The 26140-nt window shown below is 46.9% G+C and overlaps 1 protein-coding gene across 1 annotated transcript; it reads right to left on the bottom strand.

The window, feature by feature from the left end:
- Window positions 1-24993, bottom strand: AHCY (adenosylhomocysteinase). Its single transcript, XM_039728152.1, has 10 exons — window positions 24846-24993; window positions 23039-23229; window positions 20326-20401; window positions 18320-18472; window positions 13722-13834; window positions 10905-11112; window positions 10051-10138; window positions 9095-9212; window positions 3937-4131; window positions 1-980 (listed from the first exon to the last, which is right to left on the bottom strand). The coding sequence occupies exons 1-10, from the start codon at window positions 24871-24873 to the stop codon at window positions 849-851; spliced, it is 1302 nt and encodes a 433-aa protein (XP_039584086.1). The 5' UTR covers window positions 24874-24993; the 3' UTR covers window positions 1-848.
- Between the last annotated feature and the right edge of the window lie 1147 nt (window positions 24994-26140).

A 26140-nucleotide genomic window follows, 5' to 3' on the forward strand; every position in this document is an offset into this window, starting at 1 on the left:
TCAGGCCACAGTCAGATCTTTAATAAAAGCACTTGAAGTCAGTGACAAACATGATACAGCAGACATGACAAGTCAGAGAAATCAAGTTGGGGGTAGCAGTGTGCTGCTGATGTCTGCAGAGGACTGAACAAGGCCCCTAAACCAAATGGTCCCCTCAGTGGCTCCTCAGCTGCTCACAACACTCTTGAAGGCTGCTAAAAGTCTCTTGCCTCACCTCTCCTCAAGCTGGTATGGCAGAAGCACAAAATGGTCTTGGTTCTGACCAAAACCAATGGAGTAAATTAACCCAGGAAAAAGCTCCAGCTCTAATCTCTGAACAGGAGGCTGAGTTGCTTTTACAGTGAGGAGACCAAGCAACCCATATCCTCCCTATTTCCTCCAGTTTCACAATATGCATTTTACCAGGGCACTGTTGTGGAGAGGGCCTGACACTGCCAGTCTCCTACTGGCATGCACCTGATTGGAGCAGGGAATGGCAAAAGCATCTCCCTGCAGAAACCGTTCCCCACCTCACGGTGAGCCTGTTCAAAGCTGTCAGCCACTTGTGTGGCAAGAGTCCACATTCTCATTTAGCCACCTTCTGTCCTGCTCCCCTTACTGGAGCATTACAAACCAACAAAAGGTGCACAGGATCCTTTTCACTGTGACATTAGCTAAGTAACCAATTCTAATTCCAGGAGTCAGTGATCCTCATCCACTGACAGGGCCCTAAAAGCTCCCTGGGAAGGGGAGGGGTTGTGCAGCACTGAGAGGGAAATGGCAAAAGGCTTGTCCTCAGAAGCCCAGCACACACAAGAGCTTTGGAAGGTTGTATCCCTGCACTTTGGTCTTTGGGTAGTGCCACCTGCTCAGTATCTGTAGTGGTCTGGCTTGAAGGGCCCATCTCTGGACAAGCCCAGGTATTTGGCCTGTTTGTCACTCAGCTTCGTCAGCTTCACACTCAGCTTGTCCAGATGAGCAGCAGCCACAGCTTCATCCAGCTGGAAAACAAAACATTGAGATAAGAACATTAGAACAGAGTTCTATTAGTTCAGGAAGTCAGAGTCCAGAGGGAGAAATGAATATGTGGAAATCAACAGCAGCAAGAGGGACTTACACTGACACAGTTTTTTCCTGCCAACATCTCTCACCTGTCTGAGCACAGACCTGCACTCACATGGAAGAGCCTTGTGCTTTTGAGGGAGTCAGGTTAATTGAGACAAAATTTTATATAATCAAACTGTTTCATTCTCATTTACATATTCACATCCATTCAGCAAGCAAAGACCAAAGACCAAACGCTTCAGATAAAAGAATATCCAGTTTGGTAAAATGATAAAGCCCCAGCTTCCACTACAAAGACACCTGGACATACTACACTGTCATCCTCTGATATTATGCAAGTCCTAACACTGGAAAAAAATTCCTGCCCTTTCCAGATATCCCATCTGGATATCCCATGAATAATGAAATTCATTGCAATCTCCAGTTCAGCAAGACTATTTGTATCCACTGGCACTGTCTTCATGAAGACTAAAACCAAGGTGGGCTGTAGGACACAAGCATAGAAAGATAAATAAAATTTCTCTATCCCAGAGGTGTCAGGCAGATGTGTAAACTCAAGAAATGGATAAATTTATAAAGTTAAAAGGCAGATAAGTGCTCCAGGAGTAGGTCAAGGAGAATCAGAAAACAAACAGGAGGATGCTGACCAAGCTGCTGTGTCAGAGGGGGATGCACAGCCACAGGGGATATTAAGAGGTAGAAAGGACAGCGCAAGCAGGGATCAAGGACACGTCTGACCACTTGTAACTTCTGCAAAAACCAGGCAATCATCGCAGAGGGAACAGATATGAGGTAAGACTAAATCCCAGCAGCACAGAGGGGACCAGCAATATTTCCCTCATACTAGTTAAGTCGACATGAAAGGCTGCAACCTAACTGAAGGGCAGTAGATCAACAAACCTGCAGCTTGTGAACCAGCAGGGCACCTAAATGATTCAAAAACTGCTCCTGGATTTCCCCCTCCAAGGGACTGTGGTAACAAAGCCACTACTGTGAAGTAATGCCATGCCATGAACCAGGTAAAAAGCTCCATCTGCACAGAGGGTAATTCACTGCAGCTCAGCCTGCTCCCAGTGACCAGGGTGGACCTGCCTCTTGGGAACCAGTACAGCCAAAGGTGACAGGACAAAATCACAAACCCAAGGGAAAATGGTTGAAATGGTGGCAGTGAACCATGAAATCCACCAAAGAGTCAGGTAAACTGTGAAAGAAAGAAAACCTAAGGGGAAGGTCCGTGTTTAGAAGTGAAACAAGTATTTAAGCCTACTACATCCTGTCAGGATGCCCTGAAACAAAAAAAAAGGGGGTCAGAAATTGTATTCTCATCTGGTTGATTAGACTGAGGTGTGAAGCTATCACAGGTGTATTTCCAGTGAATTTAAGACAGATTCCACCCACTTGAAAAGGATCTGATTCCCTGACAATTCCCAGATGAGGTTTTCAAGCAGCAGCAGCAGGGATCAATTGTTTCACAGCTGCTTCAGCTTGGGGACTTTAAGACTTAGACATAGAGACACACAAATTTAGACAAAGGTAAGCAGACATTCTCGCCTTAAAATCAAAGCTAAGCAGGACAGATTTGGTGCCAAGAACATAGAGACAAGAGTTTTCCTGGATTTCCAGGACCACATGTTGCAGAAATGTGTGCACATTTGTAATGGTCAATCAAAGCAATAGTCTTGCAGTCAAGGAAACTGCAGTGTAAGGTACTTGGTAATTGTTAAGTCTCGCATTTGGACCTCAAAACAATTGCACAGAACAAGGAAAGGCATTAACCCAGAAAACTATCACAGAAAGCTCTTTTGTTGGTTCTGACAAGATAACTGCTTTGTTCTTTGAATAAAGCCCTCTGTGAGGCACAGGGGGTCAAAAGTGTTTTGTCACAGTGGATGAACCTGAGGAGATCACTGCCGTATGCTCCCCTAACAGGCAAATACATATTTAACTGCTCTGGGCATTACTTTCTCATTTTTATGTATTTCTAATTCAAATATGCTTACTAAAAATTGTTATTCAGTGAGAGGATGAAGTCACATTTTATCAGCAATACTGGGATCTATTTTCAATAGAACGGTCAATAAGACTGTTCCTTTGAAGACAAAATTGTGGCAGTTTGCTGATCCACTCCTACACTGCATTTCTCATATGCTTTGCTTGATCCTTAACTAATGAGTTTGTAAATTTAAGTTCTTCAGGAAACACCTCATTAGTAAGCCCAAACATACACATTCTACTTTCCAAATGGAAAGTATTTTCACATTTACTCTCACACCTGGTTGTGCTCCAAAAGCAGTGGGATTTAACTCCAGCATCTTTTTCCATGAACCACCTCAAATACTCAGGCTTGTTTTGGAAAATTAAAACCATGTTAGTTTTCTAAAATGAATGTGCAAGTTGTGACATGATCCAGACTTTTCCAGGAACAAAGAATGCAGTGATAAATTTAAAGGGAAATCTGAGGAAATATGTCATTAATATTTTGTGAAGTTATTAGGACCAGATTGTGATAAGCTCTCTCAGGTGCAAATGGGATCAGGACTCTATCAACCACAGTAAAAGGGATTCAGTTTCACTCCAGCTTCAACTTTGCCCACTACATTTTGCTGTGGGCATGTTTGTAAAAGGAACAAGCTGGCTGTAGAAGCTCTCCAGCTGAGGTGCTGAGGCAGCACAGGACTTCCCAGCACCTCAGAGTAGTCAAGAAGTGCCTGGATGCTCTGTCACAGTTCTGCACACAAAAGAACAGCCCATTCACAGCCAGCACATCCAAAGCCAAACATCCTCTGAAGGAGAGAACCACTTTGCAACAAAAAGGAAAATGAGTTCAAGCACCAAAAAAGCCACACCTGAAGTTGCCTTCCCTACTAGCACGGCTGTGTGGCTGTCACTCACCTTCTTTGGCAGGAAGTGGACCCCCACGGCATATCTGTCACTGTGGGTCCAGAGCTCGATCTGTGCCAGGACCTGGTTGGTGAAGGAGTTGCTCATGACGAAGCTGGGGTGGCCCATGGCACAGCCCAGGTTGACCAGGCGGCCCTCGGCCAGCAGGATGATGTGGCGCCCGTTGCGCAGGGTGTAGCGATCCACCTGTGGGAGCAGCAGGGCCACGTCAGCCACGGGGCAAACCTGGGGGCTTGGGGGGCCTCCTCCCTGCCCCTCAGCAACTCAGGTATAACAGAGACACCCCTCTCTCCATCCCCAGTGCTTGCAGAGCCTGCAGCAACCCTGGGCTTCACAGCACATGTACCTTGGCATCTGCTTTGTACTTCACCACCTCTCCAATTTGTTCAACCAGCTCTTCAAATCTTCTGGCTCTTCCACAGGCCAGTGTAGTCCCATCCAGCTGTGATGGGAATGTGCTGCTAGCAGTAAATCCCAGTTCACCTACCCCCACTGGTCACAACTGGTGTGTGGTGACAGGGAAGAGGGAACACCTCGGCATGCAGCAGTCCAGAGCCTTGGCATCTAACACGGGAAACAGCTGGAGCCCTCAGCCTGCTGAAGGCCCCTGGAACTGTTCCCACCTCTACAAGGCCAGTACATACAATAAACAGCTGTCCTGGCTCCTGGTGTACCCTGCTTTGCTCTTGCAGGACCACAGGCAGGATCCTCCCCAGTCCACCCTAGGGACAGCAGAACTGCACACAGAATCCAGGCTCAGATGGGGTAAGGAGACAGGGCCCCAGCTGTGGGAGTCCCACACAACTCAGGAGACAGACAATGCCACTGTCCCACACAACTCAGGAGATAATGTCACTTAGCATGTGCCCCAAATGGAGCCTGGGCCAGACTGGACTCCTGCAATGTTACACTTAAATCTGCTTCTCCTTTCCACCTCTCATTAGCTCCTCTCTGCCCCGCCTTCACCCTAGAGGAGGCTACAAAATTAAAGCAACAATGAAACACCAACATGGCCCATAGAGTCCCCCAAAACTCAGGAGACAGACAATGCCACTGGTCCCACACAACTCAGGAGATAATGTCACTTAGCATGTGCCCCAAATGGAGCCTGGGCCAGACTGGACTCCTGCAATGTTACACTTAAATCTGCTTCTCCTTTCCACCTCTCATTAGCTCCTCTCTGCCCCGCCTTCACCCTAGAGGAGGCTACAAAATTAAAGCAACAATGAAACACCAACATGGCCCATAAGTCACAAAAATATTCAGTATTAACTGGTATTTATTGCTCACTTCATACCAAGCATTTGGGAATACAGCACTTTGGAAATACTTAAAACATAATCAGCAACCAACTTTGACAAAGCCTAATGCTTCAGACCATTTATCTTCTGCTAGCACAGCAGAGCAACTGTGACAGACCTAAAAGGGTCGTTCCTCACAGCTGTATTTAAACTTCAGAAACTAAAAGTTATTTAAGTAAAACACAATTTTCAATTTTGTTCTTAAAGCTTTAGCCTGTAAGTTAAAAGCCCCATGTGATGAAGCTGTAATTGTAACAATACCCTCTTCTGAAAAAACATCCTTGTGCAGGACTTCAGCAGAGATGCCAAGAGCAAACCAATACAAACCATGTTTTCTATAACAGGTATTTTGCCTTCAGGCAGGTGGAGGTGTGTGCCTCCACCTGCCTGCCCCAGCAATGCTTCAATCACAGCACCATTTTCTGCTCCTCAGGTTCACATGACAGATTATTACGATTTCAGCACAACATAAGCAGGCAGTAACCACCTCAAAGAGCAGCCCTAAATCAGCCTTGATTTCTCCTGCCCAAAAGCACTCAGCAGGTGGGATAAGAATGATCCCCCCTGAGAGCAGCTGCAGTTGTTATTTTGGATGCCAATTCTCCATGGTGGGCCAGCAGTGACAGTGCTCAGTCCACCTAAAAATGCCATATGGGCCATCACGAGACTATGGGAGGAAGTAACAAAAGAAGGAAGCAGATGGGAAGCAGAACATGAAAAATCCTGAGAACAGCTACAGTATTGCTTATAACAGAGACTGCATTTACAGACTGAACTACTGAAAGATAGTTGAGCAGTTGAAGTAGCATTTCAGTTTTAAGTCTGAACTGGGTGATTTAGGTGTCAAAATCTTATATCCTTATATAATATCCATACAACTTGCCCCTGGACAGCTGCTGGCTTGTGCATAGAACCCCACACCTTCAGCAACCTGTGCTAACAGGAGCCATTCAACGCACAGGGGAACAAAGAAAATGTGAAATTAATGCCCAGAAATAAATACAAAATAGTAGTGGTACCAGCAGAGGCTTAAGTCACTACTGTGGAAACACATCTTATATACAGGCAGATAAAACAAGCTGATTTGTAAACTCAATAAATTGCTCCAGAAGTAGAATTCAGTTTATCCAAGCAATAAGCTCTTCTCCACACTTAAGACAATGCCTCCTCCTTTTTCCCATTGGAATTTACATGGCTCTGGACTTTCTAGCTGCTTTGCACCTCCCTTCACATTATATGGGAATAACTTACAAGTCAAAGTTCATCGACATTGACCTTTCCTTGCCCTCTCAAGTTGAGTTTGTGCTGCAGGTCAGTCTCTGATACTCAGACACTGCCTGAGCAGGGCTGCAGTGCAAACCCAGAGCCAAAACAACCTGCCAACTTCTCAGTAATAAGCCTATCTTGTCCTTACCTGTCCTCTGAAAGCAACACATAGTCACAATGGTACAGTAAGATGTTTTTCTTATTAAAGATCTCTTAAATCAGCCCAGCACTGGTATTGAAACTGCACACAGTCCCAGTTACTTTGTACCTCTAGCTCAAGTTAACCACCCTCAGCCCTGGTATTAATCCTCTCATCAAGAGAGATGTTCTTCATAGAAAGTCAGGATTTTTTGCTCTTGTACTATGTTCCCCTCTCTGGTTCAGGACACAGAAAGGAAGCTGCCAAGTTTTATTAAAAATCTGAATATTTAGAAAGATTTCTTCAGCATTAATCCATATGGACAACCCTGACCCCAATTCCATCCTTTTCAAAAGGTTTTTTGTTCTTTTTTTTTAACCAGAAACTTGTTACAATTATCATACCTGGGACCACACTGCACCTTACTGCATTCTGTCATCAATGCCAGACTGGCACCTCAAACCAACCTGCCAACTTTTCAGTAATAAGCCTATTTCCTCCTTACCTGTCCTCTGAAAGCAACACAGTCACTATGATACAGTAAGATGTTTTTCTTATTAAAGATCTCTTAAATCAGCCCAGCACTGGTATTGAAACTGCACACAGTCCCAGTTACTTTGTACCTCTAGCTCAAGTTAACCACCCTCAGCCCTGGCATTAATCCTCTCATCAAGAGAGATGTTCCTCATAGAAAGTCAGGATTTTTTTGTTCTTGTACTATGTTCCCCTCTCTGGTTCAGGACACAGAAAGGAAGCTGCCAAGTTTTATTAAAAATCTGAATATTTAGAAAGATTTCTTCAGCATTAATCCATATGGACAACCCTGACCCCAATTCCATCCTTTGGTTTTTTGTTCTTTTTTTTTAACCAGAAACTTGTTACAATTATCATACCTGGGACCACACTGCACCTTACTGCATTTAGTCATCAATGCCAAACTGGCACCTCAAAGCAAAGCATTTAAAAAGGAATTTACTGCCTCTGTGCAGGGAGTTTGTATGGTGCCATATTAACACCCAATTAAATCTTCAACAGTGTTTATTCTTCAATTAGTCCAAGGTTTAGTTTTAAAACAACTTGAGCTAGCAGAAAGCAGGCAGGGACCTGTGGGCTCCTCTAAGAGAAAAGCTGCTGAGCAGTCAGCTCCACTAAGGCCATAAGCAAGAACAAACCTGAACACAGTGAGAACTTGAGGCTATAACTCCAGACCTGGTTAAGGCCATGCAAAATGACCCAACATACCTTTCCCAAGTGCTTAGTAAGACTTTGATGTAGGTGGCCAATAAGCCCCAGGGGAGTTATGAAAATTGGAAGGGCAGATAGAGATCTGAGAAGCACATTTGAGTGTGGTGTTATTAATAAGTACAAAACCTGTCCCAAAATCCGCCTATTAGCAAGGACACTCCCTCTTCAAAAGGTAACCAGAAGTCCCTCACCAAGTCAGATAAAGCTTGGTTTGCTTTATGGTTCTCACTCAATGCTGGTGTGACAAAACAGTTTTGATCTAGCTCAGTTTTGTTTCTCTGCTTTAAGACACAAAGTTGAAAAGCTGAAATTTTCAGATTCCGATTTTCCTTGTGGAGCTACAGCCATAGCTTAAAGCAAATACATGGCAGGCATGCAAGCTGAGCAAGGGTAAAACATCCTGCTTAGTCTGCCCACACAGGTTTCTAAAACGAAGCCACCAAGCCTGCAAGAGAAACTAAAGTTTGGCAGAGCACCAGGTAGGCTTTCCTGAGTCTTCAATTTCAGAGTAGATTAAAAAAAAACACCACACTTTGAAGAAAAAGAGGTGTGAGTTTTTTCAAACCCTGACAGAATGCCAAAAGTAATTTCATTGAGATTCCCTTAGGACCATGACTGTTCTGCTGCAGAGCATTACATGAGCAAACAAGCTCATGAGCTCCACAAGAGGATATTCAGATCAGGCACCAGGCAATTTATGGGCTCTGCTCTTAAGTTTTATAGGGTGTCTAATGGCCTGCTCTGTATTGCTCATCTACCCTGCTTTTGGAAGCTGAGCTAGGGAATTGTTTTTAGCTCAGGGCTATCAAAGCAAGTACATTTGCATGCCCTGCCCATTACTCCCAAACATCAGAGGAAGGGACTTGATGCAATTAATTGTCTCTACAACCAGCACTAAGGGTAGGCTCCTGCTTCTCAAGGAAGTGGGAACACATGGAGAAAAATGTGCACATACCAGGCACCCCTCCCCAGAGATCACCAAGAGGGCCTTGGGCACTGGCTGGAAGCAATGCCAGCCCAAAACTATGATGTGCAGCTTGTCCCAGGTTAGCAGAATCTGCATTCTGACCAGAGCAACAATGGCTTCCAACAAAGCTAGAAACACCAAAGAACCTGAAGAGAAATACTCTCTAGAAATGGACACTGAGTAGCTACTGTTTTTTTTCCAGCAGGAGAGCCTGTGGAAAGGCTGCCTCACCTGAGGTTTGACATTCACTGCCTCCACTGCATTGTCATTCAGCCACTTGGCATCAACCTCCACATCAAAATGGCCAATATTACACACTATGGCATCATCCTTCATCTGTTCAAAGTGCCTGAAAAAGAAAAAAAGTTGTATCAAAAGTTAATCCACATAGTTTTCTCCCTCTGCAGATCCACAGCCCTGACAAGTGCCCAGCTCAGTAATTGCATTGACTCTCACAAGGTGTATGGAGCTGGTAACCCCTCCAGGCATGGCAAGTCTACTGGAAAAGACTTTCAAGCTTCTAGGGAAGAACATTTCCCAAAGATATAAAAACTTACTGGAGAGGAAGTATGGAAAGTAATAACCTTTTGTTTGATTGGTCAAAACAAATACCTGCAGTTATTCTCCTTCTTACACAGAAGAAATAATTTTGTTCATGACTTTAAAGTTCCCAGCAGTTTTACATCTCCTCCCACCTAATCTGTGCTTGCATTACAACATGTACAGTCATCATGGCAAAGGAAGGGGTCTATGTGGAGCTGGGGCTATAAACTGAGATCTAAGAAGCAGTAACCAAACACTGCAGGGCAGCACACTGAGAACACACTGGTTTCAGCTGCTGATATGCACCCACAGATGGAATCACTTTCAACCTTTACCTGCCTCCTCTCCTGTTCACATTTGTCTGGCCTAACACAGAATTCAGCCCTGATGGCTTCATTCTCCAGAAGTCAATCTATACCTTCTGTTTCTCCATCATTACATTCCATAAGCCAGGAACAAGTGCAATGTGGCAACCAAACTGACTAAAGACATAATTTCTCACTAAATTCATTATAAATTCTGATATTCAGAAGTCAGACTGTGTGCTAACCCTAACCACACTGCTGACAGGTTATAATTGTATTTTAAAGAAGAAATCTAACTGTACAGATATGCTTTCACTAAAGCAAGTGTCTTGGCCATACCTGCCCTGCACAATGTCAGTGCAGCCAGTGGTGGTGACAAAGATGTTGCCCTCTTTGCAGGCCTCCTCCATGGTTGTAACTTCATAACCTGAAAAGAGAAAATGTTACTTCTCTACACAACTACCAACACTTATTAACAAGTGGGACACAATACTAGAAGTAGAAAAGCACAGAGAAAGAATGAGTCAAATGTTTCTGCCCACATCTGGCCTAGAAATGATGCAAGGTAGTGGGATATTGGTCTTGCTAAACACCAATATGGCAAAAAAACCATCCATCCCATACCCTTTCCAAATCTGTGGATGTGTGCATTCAATCTGTGCAGTCTGGCACAGCACTCAGACTGGATTCAGGGGGTCAAATTTGCGAAAAAAGTGGCCCCACAACACCTGCAGTTCTTGGTAGGTATGAACAGAAATGGGATAAACTGGTACCAAGAGGCACAGTTACATGAGGCACCAGCAGAGAACAGCTCCAGAGCATGCCCTGAGCTCAGCTGTAAAGACAGAGCACGGCACTGCTCTTCAAAAAGACCCATCGAGGGTAAGGCCTGGTGTTTTTTAATTCCAGTCAAGCCTTATCCCACACTGGAGATTAGAACTGCACAACTCAAAGACAATCCCTCAGACAATTCCCCCCCAATGGTCTTCTAAACATACATTCAAGGCCTCTAGTAACAAACTCTTTCCCTAACTGCAAGGAAAGAACTCCTACAGTTAAACTGGATTCAACTGTCCCTCAGCAGGGACAGGGCTGAAACCACTGAACCTTTCTTGGCCAGCTCTCATTTACTGCTCCACACTGACATGCAGCCCCTGTCAGATGCCCCAGTTCCTGCTCTGCTCAGCTCCCACCTTCCATGGCTGCCTGGAGCGCGTTGATGGGATCAATTTCCGTGATGATGACTCTGGCTCCGAAGCTCCGCAGGGCCTGGGCGCAGCCCTTGCCCACGTCCCCGTATCCTGCCACCACTGCCACCTTCCCAGCAATCATGACATCTGTGGCACGCTTGATGCCATCGATGAGGGACTCTCTGCAGCCATAAAGGTTATCAAACTTGCTCTGAGGGAGAAAACAGCAGTTTCAGAACAGATGAAAGCCACTCAAATGAAATTTCCTTAAAGAAAGAAAATGGACTTATGTGCAAGTACTGAGAGTCACTTAAATACTTTTACCACCATGAGGGACAGAAAGACACTCTGGTTTGAAGTTTTTATTTACCTAGTTTCAATCTATGGAATTATATCAGACACAGGCTTCAACATGGTGAGAAGCATTTCATAAACACACTGTATCAACTCACCAGGGCTTGGACTAAAAACTTGTTAGAGGTAACCTGAGTGTCTTTCACACCAAGGTAGGTCTGAGTTCCTAAACCAGCTGTTCACCAGTTCCCTGCTGCTGTTTATCAGACAATGAACTGAATCAAGTGCTACAGGAAGGCAGAACAGACCAGCAGCCTATCATCTTATCTCTCCAGGACACATCCAGCCTGCAGAGCAGCAAGCTGTCCACACCAAGCAGGAGCAACTGGTTCTTGTACCCCCAGAAGATCCAAATTACATCTGTCCCCATGAAGAGTTACTCTAACACTGTCTGGTTACCTTAACACTGTCACTCACTACTGCTCAGACTTGGAAAACTTCAGCAAGCAACTATTCACAATAATGGCCACTGCAACCAGGACCCCCTGGATTTCATCTCCTAATGCCCCATCACACAACATCCTCCTACTGTAACACTGCTATTAACAGCCAGACCCTCCAACCAAGTGTCCAGCTAGGTCAGAATTCAAGTACTACCTCACCCCTTGAACACTTTCCTAAACTCAAACACACCTTGTTGTGCTGATTTTTGTAATGCTCTTTCTTCTTCTAAAGCCTTTTGTTTTGACCAGGAGGAGGGGCTGTACAAACAGATTTGATTATTTGGGAAGTTACAGAGACCAAGAATTTTCAAAGAAGCTGGCTACTACTGTTGTGCTGTGCTTTCCAAGGAAGCAATACTAAAAAAAAAAATCTCTATTCACAGCAAAATTCTGGTTTCAAAGCCTGTTCTGGCTTTCTACAGCCTTAGGGCACCAATTCTTCTTGCTTTTACTTAACACAGCACTGTCTGCTACATGCAATCCTAAGATTAAATTCCCAGAGGCAGCAATCTGGTCTAGTGGAAGGCACACCCACAGCACCTGCAGTTCTTGTAAGTATGAACAGAAATGGGATAAACTGCCCATGGCAGAAACTGGCCAAAGTCTAACAAATTACACCTCAGATCCAGAAGTTCCTGACTCCGTGCCTATAAGCATTACCAGAGGCACAGCTGCCATTAATAGATCAGAAAATTGTGTTACCAATCCTTCAAATTCTAGAGCTAGTGCCAGTTGGTATCCCTCTTTCCTAGTCCTGCAGATTTTCCTTGCAGCATGGTCAGATTTGATTCCTCATCACCAAATCCCCCAACTGCAGTCAAAGCCTTCCAGGTGCCTGCACATCCCCATGCAGGTAAGAGAGCAGAGTGTTGGATGCAGACATCTGCCCCTCCCAAAACACATCTGAGTGGCAGAGGGGAGGAACAGAGCTGGCTGCTGTGCCTGCCTTCTCTCTCCAAATGTTAGCACAGGAACCTGGCACCAACTGGAAATATCAAACTGGGAGAGCAGAATTTGTCAGCTCAGTTGCACATTTTCCCAGAGATCTGTAATTGTGGTTAGTACAAATCTTGTACTGTATAAATACCAAAGAGTACTTGAAAACAAGCACTTGCTTGGCATTAGAATCCCAAATCACCTCAAGAGGCTTTGTTAGAAACAGCTGAATTTCCAACTCTACTAAACAGTATTAATAATTATTATGCAAGCAGCACAAATCTGGGTGAAAAGGATGTGAAGAACTTCTTTCAACAATAACTGGATTCCAGCCCACTACCTATGAAGTGTCAGGTGCATCTTAGTGAGCAGAAAGGAGACAGCAAACTGCAGAGAAGGCAGGCCAAACATGAGAACTGCCAACCCAACAGGATGATGTCTGTATGAGAACTTGAAATAGAGTCAGTAACTAGATTTAAAAAACATCAAGATGCGTAAACCTTCAGTACACCTTTAATTCCCACTATAATTCATCTGCAGCCAAAAAGCACCACCACCCTTTAAAAACTATTCCACTTCATTCTCAATTCACCAGGGTTTATCTTGAAAGCAGTACTAAAGCTAAGCAAGGGATAAATATCTCCCTCCTGCCCTCTCCTTTGCATCTGCTGCTCACAGAGATCAGCCACAGGCTGACCAACCAACCTCTACCAGCACAAGCTCAAGGTCACACTCTTTTCCAGCTGGTATCTGACACCTGCCTGGCAGCTTTAAGCTACTCAGAGTGAGGACAGCCTCCTTGCCACAGGTACTGACTGTGCCCAGGAGTCATCTCCAAAAGTGTGTTCACATTATAAAACAGCAGAAGAATGGATGTCCTTACATACAAAAAGCCCCTTGATGTTCTGACAACAGAGCATTCACAACAACACCAAGAGCTCACTTTTAGGATATGGTGGAAATCTCTGTTCAGAACCAGCTCAGGAGAAGCTCAGCAAGAGAGGGAACACTTTCATGCTAATGACAACATCCCAACACCAAGCTGGTCAGAAAGCAGAACACTGTAGAAGGGCTCTGTCTGTACTACCTTGGTGACAGAGTCATTCACATTGATAGCTGGCACTTTCAGGGTCCCATTGGCCTTCATCTTGTACAGGTTGTGAACCCCAGTGGTTGTCTCTTCTGAAATACCTCTAATCCCTGTGGGAAGAGTAAAAGTAATCACCTTAAAAGTCAACACTTGCAAATCAGACCATCCAGCTGCTGGGAGCATCCCCCAGAGGCCTAAGTCAAACAATCCCTTGGCAGAGAGCAGGGAAGAGATGAAAACCCTCAACCTGCAGGAACACCAGAGGACGCGCTTCAGAACCACACACCTCTGCACCTGTGTGGCTCTGAAGTCGGGGAAGGCAGGCAGGAGCTTTGCCGCAGCCCCTCGGGGTTGCTTACCCGGGGGGAAGACAATCGGGGACCGGGGAGGAGGGTGGAGACAGATGGGATCGGGGCCCGGGGAGCAGGATCGGGGCCCGGGGAGCGGGGGACGGGATCGGCCTCAGCCCCGGCCCGGCCGCGCTCGCGGAGCCGCAGCGCCCTCTGCGGGCAGCCCGGGGCGCCGCTCAGCCCAGCCCGCACGGAGCGCCCTGAGCTGGGAGGGACCCCCAGGATCACCCAGCCCTGCACAGACCCCCCAACAGCCCCACCCTGGGCACCCCTGTCCCAACGCTCCTGGAGCTCTGGCAGCCTCGGGGCCGTGCCCATTCCCTGGGGAGCCTGGGCAGGTGCCAACCATTCCCTGAAATCCTGTCACTGGGTCACAGAGAAGAGATCATTGTTTTCCTCTTCCCATCACAAGGGAGTTGTAACTGCAATGAGCTCTCCCCTCAGTCTCCTTCAGCTGAACACCTCAGCTACTCATATGGCTTCCCCTCAAGGTCCTTCACGATCCTTATTTCCTGCCTTTGGACACTCTCTAATAGTTTAACATTCTTGTTATATTGTGGTGACCAAAAATCACACAATATTCAAGGTGAGGCTGCCAAGCTCAGAGCAGGGCAGGCCAACCCCCTCCCCTGACCAACTGGTGATGCCACCCACGACACAACTGGTCCTCCTGGCTCCAGAGTACTGCTCACTCATAGATGCCATGTCTGGTCCCAATCTATCCTCACTCCTCAAAAAATCCAGCTGTGAGCTGGTCCAAGCCCAGGCAGGAAACTCCGAGAGCAATTCAACGTGGTTTTCACAACAGAACTCTGACACCCCAGTGAAGCCTGAGACTGAGCCATGAGACCTTCCTGTTGCTCCCCAGATCACTCTGTACCACATGAAGGAAATGAGACCAACAGCACTAGAAGGGAAAAGGCTGATTAACTGGAGAAGGCTCCAGAGAGCTCACTGCAGCTTTTTAATACTTTAAGTGGGCTTACAAGATGTGGACACACTGTTTAGCAACTGTGTCCTGTTGCAACAGGACAAGGGAGAATGGTTTTAAATTGAAAGAGGATGATTCAGACTAGATATAAGGTACCTTTTTTTTTTTTTACAATGAGGGTGGACTAGGCTGCTCTGAGAAGTGCTCTAGGTCCCATCCCTGGGAATGTTCAAAGGGCCTTGAGCAACCTGAGCTGGAAATGTCCTGCCCATTGCAAGCAGGTTGGACTAGATACCCTTTAAAAGGTCCCTCCCAACCCAAACCATTCTGTGATTGGGCTGGCTGATCCCCACTACTCCTATCTCACCACAGAGCCCTCGACAGCCCCACTCCCCTGATGGTCACCTGCTGAGGGAATGCATTCAGGCTTTGGCATATTTACGGCTTGCTTAGAGGAGAAGGGAGAGTTTAAAGTTCACAGTGTAGTCTTGTGCACCATGAAATGGAGGATCTGTAGACAGTCTCCCAAAAGTATCAGTTTCCAGAACAACTGCCTGGATCATGGACAGTCATCCCCTTGAAGAACAGCTTTTGGAGGTCACAGCAGGAATCTCCAGTTCAAACCTGCCCTCCCTCTTCTTGTGTATCTGGCAAACAAGAGACAGACTCCTCATCCTTCAAAGGCTCTCTGGGTGAGAGTACTGAGCTTAGCAGATTGTCTTTCCACAGCACCAGGCAGACCTCACATCCTGTATGCCAACAGCTTCCCCTCCCTGGAGGCACCCCAGCGCTGCCCCAGGAGCCATTCACAGCTGGACTAAACCACTCTGCAGCTGCCCCAAGTGCTGCCTACACCACTCATGGGCAATGCCTGACTGACTGGAGAGCAGAGAAGGGCCTGCACCAAGGACAGGTTTGAATGAACCTGACACAGCCTTGCTAAATGCTCTGACCTGTATTTGTCACCTGAGCAATGAGCAAGTCTGATCAATGAATTACAAACAAGACAGTCTTCCCCACACAGGTCTTTTGCACAGATGGCTTTCCCCATTGGTCAGTTCTCATTTCCCCCCTTTCTTCCTTTATTTATCTTGGTATTAAGGGCTTTTGGCTTAATGGAATAAGCCAATAGTACAAAGGCCATCCTGCCCTCTAACTGCAAGCACACTTAAGGAGAGAGGAAGCTTACTGAGCAGCTCCACATACACATTTAACTCATCTCCTAGTTGAAGGAATACTACTTGCAACTGTTAGCTGTACACTTGGACCGAACTATTTAAATTAGAAGCAGCTGAGGCATGGAAGACAATTCCCTCTGAAATTAGCCCAGAAAACTTATGCAGCCTTTAAATGGCAAATAGCATTTTCAGCTGCCTCATGTCAAAATGTCTCCCATGTTCACAATCCACACACTGCATGCTCTGCCAAGGTCACTCTCATTCCACCTCCACAGAGGTCAGATTTCCACAGAAGCCCTTAGGATATATTAGCTTCTGTTAGCTGTAAGATACCAGAATTGGATGCTACACTTCTTCACGTAAACAGACTTTGCAGCAAAAGGCTAAGCACAGATCTCAGACTAAGGAGATCAAGATTCTACTCCATGAGTCCCATTCTGAAAGTTTTTCTGTTTCCAAGGAGCAATGGACTGGAAGGTAAAACAGATCAAGTTTGTCATCCTCTACAAGGATCAGTCTTGGTTTACTGAACTGCTGCAAGAAGCTTTTAAACTGCAGCCAATGCAGACAGCCACACATTTTGGGAAGGGAAACACAGGCACACTGCATCCTCCCTAGACTTTCTAAAACCCCAGAAGAAGAGTAATTTCTATGAATTTAGGAAGCAAACCCAGACAGGGGTGTTTTTTTGCCAGAAGCAGGCTACACATATATGTCAAAATATGAGACAGTTCAAGACCCATTGTCCTACTGCACTGTACTATACTCGTCCCTTCTCTACCAGGAGCACAAGACCTGCAAGAGGGTGAAAAGGGCTGGAGAGGAGAAAGAAGTACAACAGGAGGGCTGAAAGTGTGAAAGGAGCTCAGCTCAGGTACCTCTGGAAACAGACACCAACCAAGGTGTACATGATAGGGAAACAACCCTGCAAAACAGAGAATGAACATGGGAAATACTTTCTTTGGCCTCTGGCAACACCAGGAAGACCAAGAGGGATAACCAGTTGTATTCCTGGGCATCAAACATGGGAAAAGCAAGAGGTCATGCATGTCACAAAGAGGCAACCCAGGAAGCACCAGACCTTTGATGGAAGAGTGGCTGAGCAAAGACCAATGAAAACCTTTCATCAGTTTCAATAACACAAAGATGTTGAGTGTCAGATTATGAGTGACATCAGGCTGAGGATGAAGGACAAAGTGAGGCTTGTCACAGAGAAGGTTTCCCTCTTCCTGGTGCTCCTACATGCAGTAGCACATGGATGAAGGGCAGAGCCCCAAACTCCCCACAAACAGCTCTATTCACAGCCTGCCACCTTCAGATTTTTTCCTATCTTCTTACTATAGCAGAGCACAAGTCAGAGGAGAGCTGATCCAGCAGGCTTCTACAGCAACCTCCCCTCTACAAAAGCACCAACACACCCCACTGTATCACCCAATTTCCTTCACATCTCAGATCAAACGTGCCCCTTAACAACCCTGGGCAAACATCTTGCTGCAGCACAACTGATGGGCACTGGCAGAGCTAAGGGGAGTCTGTCATACTCACCAGGCACAGATCAGCCTGGTCCTGTCAAATTCTCTCCACATAAATCTTTTACATAAACACATGCTAGCAACACTACACTGATCAGTTTTACTAACTTGCACTGAAGGAAAATCAAAGCAAGAGTTCCTGACTTCATCAGCATCTTCACTGACAAACTGAAAGAGCATTTAAGGTAGAAAACTGTTCATTTTCCACAGAAGGCTACAGGTGGTGATGACTTCATTCAGAACAGCACTAAGACGATGGATAAGAAATGCATTAATGTACAATTGCTAATTGCAAACACTGAGCAGTTCTAGAACACAGCCTGCTTCCAGGAAGCTTTTGGCATGACAGCAGAACTAACTAGTGGTTAGTTAGCCCATTCTTAGGTAATGGGCACAGTGAAGTATGGCTAGGACAGGTCATTGCAGCTACAGAGCAGAGGTGGAAACAGCTCCTGCAGGTAAAATATTCTGCTCTTGAACTGTAAGGAATTTTCACAGCCTGTTTGCATATGCCTGTCCCTCTTCCCCCACCCCTTTTTACACACCCACCACCCAAACAGCCTCCCAGGCAGAACTGTGCCTGCCAAAACAAAATACAAGTCACCTTTGAGCAGCTGTGGGTATTTGGTATGCACTAGGTTGGTAAGATCTCCACCATCATCCAGAATCATGTTGAGGGGCTGCCCATCCTTGAAGTACAGGGTCTGCTCAATGCACCACAAGTATTCCTCGTCTGTCTCCCCTTTCCAGGCAAACACTGCACAGGAACAAACACAAACCATCAGCCAGTTTCTTACTCAGCATGTAGGGAAGCAGCCAAAGGAAGATTTCATCAGCAGCTCCCAGTAGCAGCTGACAGACAGATGATTATCTGTGCCTGCAGGCCAGCAAGGACATTTGCACTGAAAAACAGACCTCAGAATAATCACTGTTCCAGGCCACAAACATGGTCAAAATTTTGAGACTTCATTGTTCACCTTATTCTTCTTCCATGTTAAAGAGAAGACAAAGCAAACTAAAGCAGACTCACATCCACAGCACCCCACTCGTTAGAAATAGCCACTGGATATAATTATACAGATAAATGAAAACACAATCACAGCATTTTCTAGCACAGCAGAAAAGAGGGCTCAGACTTCAGCATGAGCTAAGCAGCAGGATATAAACTCTTCACCAACTCCAAGTTTAAACTCCAGTCTCTAACTCAGCACTAAAATCCAAGCTGAGGTACCTCATCTGCTCATCAGGGTGTATTTCTATGTCAGAACAGCCCCAGCAACAGGCTGCCACCACTGGTATGTTGCATCCACTAGGATTTGTTTCTTTCCAGGCTGTCTTTATGTATACTTAATCCTCAGAAGTACTCAGCCACTCAAACAACGTATTGGGCACATTATTTACATATCCACTAGGATTTGTTTCTTTCCAGGCATCTCTACTGTCTTTATGTATACTTAATCCTCAGAAGTACTCAGCCACTCAAACAACGTATTGGGCACATTATTTACACATCCCAACACTTGGCTAAATTGTCCTGTTTTCATTGTTTACACAGAAAACTGCTTGAGCTGTGAAGAACCAATCACGCAATTGCCTGTTCTGAAGTCATGTGTGTCAGGATCTCATATTGCAGCCAAAGGACCCATATTCCTCCAGGGTCTCATAAATTCAGTATGTGAGATATAATATTAACAAAAAGAGCAAGTTCCAAAAATAAGGATACAAAGGGCAATGGTCACACACTTTGACAAACACTCAACCTGTAAATGGCTCTTCAGTTGAGTTTTGGGTGTTGAAAGCAGTGAGGAAGACAACCCAATGTCTTAAGAATCCCATGTGGCCCTCTGACATCCCACACCAGAGGCAATGCCTGAAGCTGGTAGTGCCAAATGAGCTGATGAAGGGATCACTTTGTTGCCATAGAATGTGCCACAGTTAGGGAAAGACCTATGGCAATAATTAATTATAACAGAAATGAGAGATCCCTCCCAAAGCAGACTGCCAGAAACCAAATTTAGCCTCTGCCAACAGCTGGGCTCAGCTCCCGGCACTGAGGATTAAATTTCCTTCAGCTGAGTTACACAGCAGACAGCTTCAGGTATTTATACTGATCCATGAGGAATTGCTCCTTATTGGAACCTGACAGTAACAAGACAGTAGCATCCTGATACAGCACCAAAGGAATATTAGGCAGGAACACATCTGAGCTAATTCTAGCCTAAAAGTATCTTGGGTATTGACCCTGCCACTGTGACAGGGTACATGGCAGTTCCATTACCTTTCCCAATCCCTGTTTAGCACAGAGCTTGCTGGAAAGCACCAAACACATCCAGCTGTACACACCTACACACCACTCCATTTCATCACCCAGCCCATTCCATCATCTTAATGAGATCTAACAGAGCCCAACAGCAGCCTTTGCTGGGAGACCTGTGCACAGGCTGATGCAACACAGCCTGAATCAGATGTCCTGGTTTGTAAAAACCACTGCTTCTGATGGGCTGTTTCTATCCTCAAGCTTGCTCAGAAGATCTTGATGTGTACAGTTTGATTTAGGAGGAACAGGCAGTACAGCCAAAACTCAGCCAAACCAGAACATGGAAAACTTACCAGGGATACCAGCTTTTGCAATAGCAGCTGCAGCATGGTCCTGAGTGGAGAAAATGTTGCAACTTGACCACTGTACCTGGAAAACAACCAAGTTTTGTTTGCTGAACAAAGTTCTGAGATATCAGGTACTCTATCAAACACAGGACTTAAAAAGGGAGCAAGAGCAGAAAGAAACTAGTGCAGATTTCTGCCTCTTTCAGTAGCTCTACAAAGATAAGGTGAGAACCAGGTGTCTGACTAAGTTAGGGAAAATAAGGTCACATGGAAAAAATGTGAATGAGCTTTAGTTGTGCCATATATTCAGTCATCTCACAAGTGCTCACAAGCACTTCTCCCAGACAGCCTGAGCTTACTCCAGGATCTTCAGGAGTGCCCAACAGGCACAGGGTGGGTTTGGGAAGTTTTGGTGAAAAAAGGTCAGATTTTCAGAACAGCCCTATAGCAAGTGTCCACTGAGGTTATGGACATGCAGCAATACACCTGCTTCAGAAAGGCAGCTGAAACATTACACTCAATCCAGGCATTCTCTAAGATTATGCTCACCCACCTCCCACTCTGTGTTTCAGTCATTAAAGCTTTTCCAGCTGAGCTAAGTGTTTTCCTCAGATTTCATAACTAGGCTCAGGCACCTAGAAAAGCAACAGCATGTTGCGGAGTTGCACTGAAAAGGATCTGCACACCTACTGCAGCACACAGCACCACATCCCAGAGCCACATACCCTCTGCTCCCCACAGGGCTGACTGGCAGCTATTTGCATGTCCACTGGTTACAGAGCACAATAAGGCACAATCATTCAGCCTGTTTCCAGATACTCATCCCACCTGATCAAAAAGTGACATTTTGAAGTAAAGGGTGGAGTAGGAAGCAGCCTACACTACCTACACTTGTCATGAAAACACACCTGGAAGGAGCACAGGAAAACAGAATCCATAACCTAAAGCTGCACCTCCTCACCTGGGTTTTTGCAAGTTCCCCCCATACCAGCAGAAGTGAGTAACATCAGGCGGTGTCATGACATTCAAAGTATACAGAATAACTATATACTGTTTACACTTCAGACTTGTGGTAGTGACATAGAGCCTAGAATAACTGGAACACTTGATGGGCTCAGACCCTAGTAATTACATCACTGGTTATGGAAAGGATTATTATTTGTTACAAATTTCAAAGCACAGAGTATTTATTCTAGCCTTATTAACCCAGCCAAAAAATGGACACCAAGGTCACTATGCTGCAGTGACCTACATCCTCATTACATGGGACATGATTTTATCAGTTTCATTCCTCCCTCCCTGGCACCAAAGTTCTGACAGAACAGGTGAACCAGGGCTGAATCCAAACTCAAATCAAAGCCTAAACTAATCCACAGGCATCAGGACAAGGAGTTAACACAGCAACACAAGCCTTTAAAAGTACAACCACATCTAAGTGAAAACAAGTCTCTGCAGGTACCTCCCTGAGTGACTTGGATGAATCCCATATAACACTGCTCTGGGGTTATGCTCAGCTTAAAGCAGCTTGGCAATATTTAACTAAGCACACAACTGCCTCCTCGGCAGCCATACTGGGATGCAGCAACCAAGAGAAGCAGCAAGGAGCTTTCCCAAATTTCAATGGCTACTGCTTCATTTTAAATCCTGCAGAGGCACAGGAGTTCCATATGGAGTGGCTGAACACAGCCAGGACTGTACCTCCACATCAAGGCTCTCCTTCAGCACTGCACCATTTGCAACCACAGGACAACTCTGAACAGGCTGGGGAACACCTGCACAGCAGCATGTACCTTGCCCAGGCTGACCTGGCAAAGTGTCCATTCCTACCTCCTCCTCTTTTTGAGGAAACTCCTCCTTCTCCCAGTGCCTTTCAATCAGCACGACACTGCTCAATTCTTAACTGTTCCCAGACAGGGATCCCACATAGGGCACCTCTGAGCAGCCAAACTGCAGGAAGAAGGAACTTCAGATCATAGACATACTTAACAAACCATCAAAATTCCAGTCAACTCCCTGCTCAGCACACAAGCAATGCAGATTGTGCTCAGATACCTGGCTCTCCTCATGCCCTGTACAGCAAACACTGAGCTGTGAGGTCTGGACTTCATTCAGCAAGTCAGACATGGGACACAAGGCAGTAAATGGCTTCTAAGTATTTCAGAGTTTAAAATGGATGAAAATAACTGGTCCATTGTCACACAAAAAATTCAGTGGAGATCCCAGCCCTCGGTCCCTGAGCCACAGTGCATCCCTGTTCTTTTCCTGCACAGCTGAAGGGCCAGCATGAGCTCTCAGTAAACTTCATTAGATTTTGCTGACTATACCAGGGCAGTGCGGGGTTCTTAATACAGGCTAATCTGTGCTGGAGGCAGTCCCTAGAGCTGCAGCATGAGCAACCAAAGCACTGCAAGCCAAAGCAAAGCATTGCTGCGTGGGAGCAGCTGTGAGTACTGCCCAGGGCACTGCACACAGGGCACAACAGACACTCAAAGCTGCAGCTTGTCCACAGGAAACACACACCCCACGCCCCAGAGGTGTTAAGGGCAAGCAACAAATTTCTTGCTCGAGGAGAGAAGACAATCCATCCATGTGGAGACTCACAGCCTCATCCAAAAAGCACAGACATTTGCCAGGATTCCGTAAGGTGTTACATAAGCAGGAGCAGTGACCTGGCAGAGTGCTACCCAAGAACTGAGGGAGAAACTCAGAGCCACGTTACCTCAGCCCCCAGCACAATGAGGGTCTCTATGAGCACTGCTGTCTGCACAGTCATGTGGAGGCAGCCAGCGATGCGGGCGCCTTTCAGGGGCTTGGATGCAGAGTACATCTCCCTCATCTTCATCAGCCCTGGCATCTCATTCTCCGCAATCTCAATGGCCTTGCGACCCCAGTCTGCAAGGCTGATGTCAGCTGCAAGAGAAGCAGGACAGGTGTCAGAGTTTGAATAGCTGAGACCTTGGTATGTGTTCACACACTTGTGGAGAGGCACTGGCTGCAACAGCTGAACTGAAGGTCCAGCAACAGCTGGAAGACAGAGCTGCAGAAAAACCAGACCCTATTCCAGTTACTTCCTGGTTCTTTGCTATGGTACACAAGTTTAGACAAAACCTAACAGCCCTCAAAAAACCAAGCATGCTACTGTGATCTAGTGCACATACATTCCGAGGTCCATGAATTCAGTAAGCCACATCCTTAAACACTTTTTACAGACTCTCCCTAAGAGTCCAAAACTTCCTATAGGGACTGACTTCCACAGTATTAACCTGCATGTGGGGTGAGGCTGACTGCAGGGCAGTGGCTTCCCACACTGAGAATGCTCCCTAAGAGTGCACCAGGAGCTGAACCCTGCTTAGCTCCCCCTGACCACAGCAAAGCTGCAGGTTCTTCCCCCTTGGATCCACAAAAATTATTTTAAGTGACTGTAGTTATCTTAGTTACCAGTCTACTTCTACTTTCGTAAAAAGTATCTATAGCAGAAAAGTCCAGCAAAAGATGAGTCAGAGAGATTTCTTACAGGCTTACTGCGTTCACCATGGATATCCAACCCCAGCCTTAAAAATACAAGGGTCAAGCAGGTAATGCCCAGCTGCATCAACTCTGCAGCACCAGCCAACAGAGAGTGTCCTTCTTACTTGGTCTGAGATTCTTTGAGAGATTTCAGAAGTTCACCATTCCATTTAGACCACAGTCAGAGGCTTTTTTTGTCACCTACCTCGTGAACACAGATTGTTTAGAGCACTGGGGAACACCAGAACTCAAGAGTCAGACTGCTGGGTTTAATACAGACATGCCAATTGCATTTTCCTGCAGGATGAAGCCTGGGGCCACTGAAGTTATTGCACGTGCTAGAGCTGACTGGAGCACAGCCTGTACACCACTGGGACTGAAATCTCCCTGAAAACAGGCAAGGAAAGGACCACAGAAACAAATATATCAAGAGGAGGAGGTTTAATCTTACCCCTGTTAAGGGCTTGGTAGCTTTACCAGGGCTGCTTTAAAAATATCCTGCAGTATTTTAGGTTCAGAGCCTCTAGGGTAAATTATTTATGAATCTGTGCCTTACACACTAACGTACTCTGAATGAAGCCTCTAAGGAACACGCAACTCTTTATAAAAACTGGGGCTCTTCGTTAAGTTTCAGGTCTACAGAAATACCCGCCAAAACCTTCAGGGCACATGAGTCAAAGGTCCCAGGATGGGAAATACTTTCACCTTCGGAGCTAAGCCTATTCCCGCCAAGGGCTCTGCGCGGCGGGGGAGGGACGGGGCAGCCGGGCCGGGAGAGCGGCACAACGGCGCGTGGGGAGGCAGCGGCGCCGAGCCCCGAGCCCCTTCCCCCGCGGGGGCTCCCCCAGCGCACGGGGGGCTCAGGCCCGGCTTCGCCGCGGGCAGGACCCGCCACCCTCCCCCCGCGGCCGCATCCAGCACGGCGCCGCAGCCGCCGAGGCCGCGCTTCCCGCACGGCGCTCGCCGCGGCCCGGGGAAGGTGCCGAGCACAGCGGAGCCGGCCCGCGGCTCGCACTCACCCACTTTGTAGGGCAGCCGGTCCGACATGGTGGAGCTGCGTGGCCGGCGGGCAGGAGGAGGCAGCAGCAGCTCCGGGCGCGCTTTAAGTAGAGGCGGTGCCGCTTGCGTGAGGCGGGGCCGGGCTGCGCTCGGGCGCCGGGCCCGGCCGGCGCTTCCTCCGGGCTGGGCCGGCCGCGGGCCCGCCTCCTCTGCGAGCAGCGAGGGCACGGAGTCCGCGGGGCTGGGCTGCCCGCAGAACCTGCCCCCCGCCCAGAACCTGCCCCCCGGTACGGCCTCTGCCGCAGCTCCAGCCCCGTGCCCGAGTAGGCTCCGGCGGCCGCTGCACCCACAGCTGCCGGTGCCAGCACAGGAGCTGGTGTATGAATATCTGCAGGGATGGCTCAGAGCATGGACCAGGCTCTGCTCTGTGGGACCCAGCGGTGGGATAAGAGGCAATGAGCAGAAGCTGAAGGCAGTTCCACCTGAACATGAGGAAGAACTATTTATTTTGCAAGTGACCACTCACTGGAACAGATTGCTAGAGAGGCTGTGGAGTCTCCTTCACTGGAGATATTTCAGATCCATGCTGTGGGATGGCTCTGTTTGACCCAGCATGTGGGACCAGAAGCCCTACTCTGGTCCTTCCAGCCTCACCCGTTGTGGGATTCTGTAACCCAGAGCCACATGCAGCCACAGCAGGAGCCAGGGACAGCCCTGATTCCCAATACCAGGCCTCAGCGCACAGACACTCCCTGTCTCACTTCCCAAAGAGGATCCCACGTTCAGTGTGAAGTACTGCCCTGGGGCACACAGACCCCTCACTGCAGCAGGCCCCAAAGCAATAGGCAGGATACAACTGGTGAGATTCCAGGCAGAGCTGGAGCCAAGGTGTGAGCAACTCTCTCACCCTGGACCTTGGACTTGGCTGCAGTCAGTTGCCCTCCTCAGCCTGCAGCCCTCTGCCAGGTGCTGGGCAGGGCTGCCAGCCCCCATGCACAGCCAATGCCTGCTGTGCACAAGAGGCACAGCCCTGCTTCGGCCTTGCCTGCGGGTCATGCACACATCTGCTTCTGTTCTAACATTTGAAACATGTTTTTAGTAAGCCTCAGTCAGGAATTGGAATGAACTTTCCAGCCACACTGTTATACATGTCCCCTTTAACCTGTGAAATACACAAGAGTGAGGATTTCCTTATAATTACACAGAAATTCTCATTGAATTATTTTGAAAAGTTTGAAATAGATCTCAGTGAAGAGTTTATCCTGAGACCCCAGTTCCCAGTCCACCCTGGGAGGGTAATTATGAGGGTAACAGG

The sequence above is a fragment of the Passer montanus genome, unplaced genomic scaffold (assembly GCF_014805655.1).
Source record: "Passer montanus isolate IOZ18808 unplaced genomic scaffold, ASM1480565v1 scaffold64, whole genome shotgun sequence".
Classification (NCBI taxonomy): Eukaryota; Metazoa; Chordata; class Aves; order Passeriformes; family Passeridae; genus Passer; species Passer montanus.

Bases quoted from the DNA above. Each gene is read 5' to 3' on its own strand.
- AHCY (XM_039728152.1), bottom strand. From the start codon at position 24,873: ATGTCGGACCGGCTGCCCTACAAAGTGG. The intron at 13,835-18,319 runs GTGACTTGTATT...CTCTTCCCACAG, and splicing joins ATACCCACAGCTGCTCAAAG to GGATTAGAGGTATTTCAGAA. The intron at 9,213-10,050 runs GTATGGCCAAGA...TTTCTTTTTCAG, and splicing joins ACTGACATTGTGCAGGGCAG to GCACTTTGAACAGATGAAGG.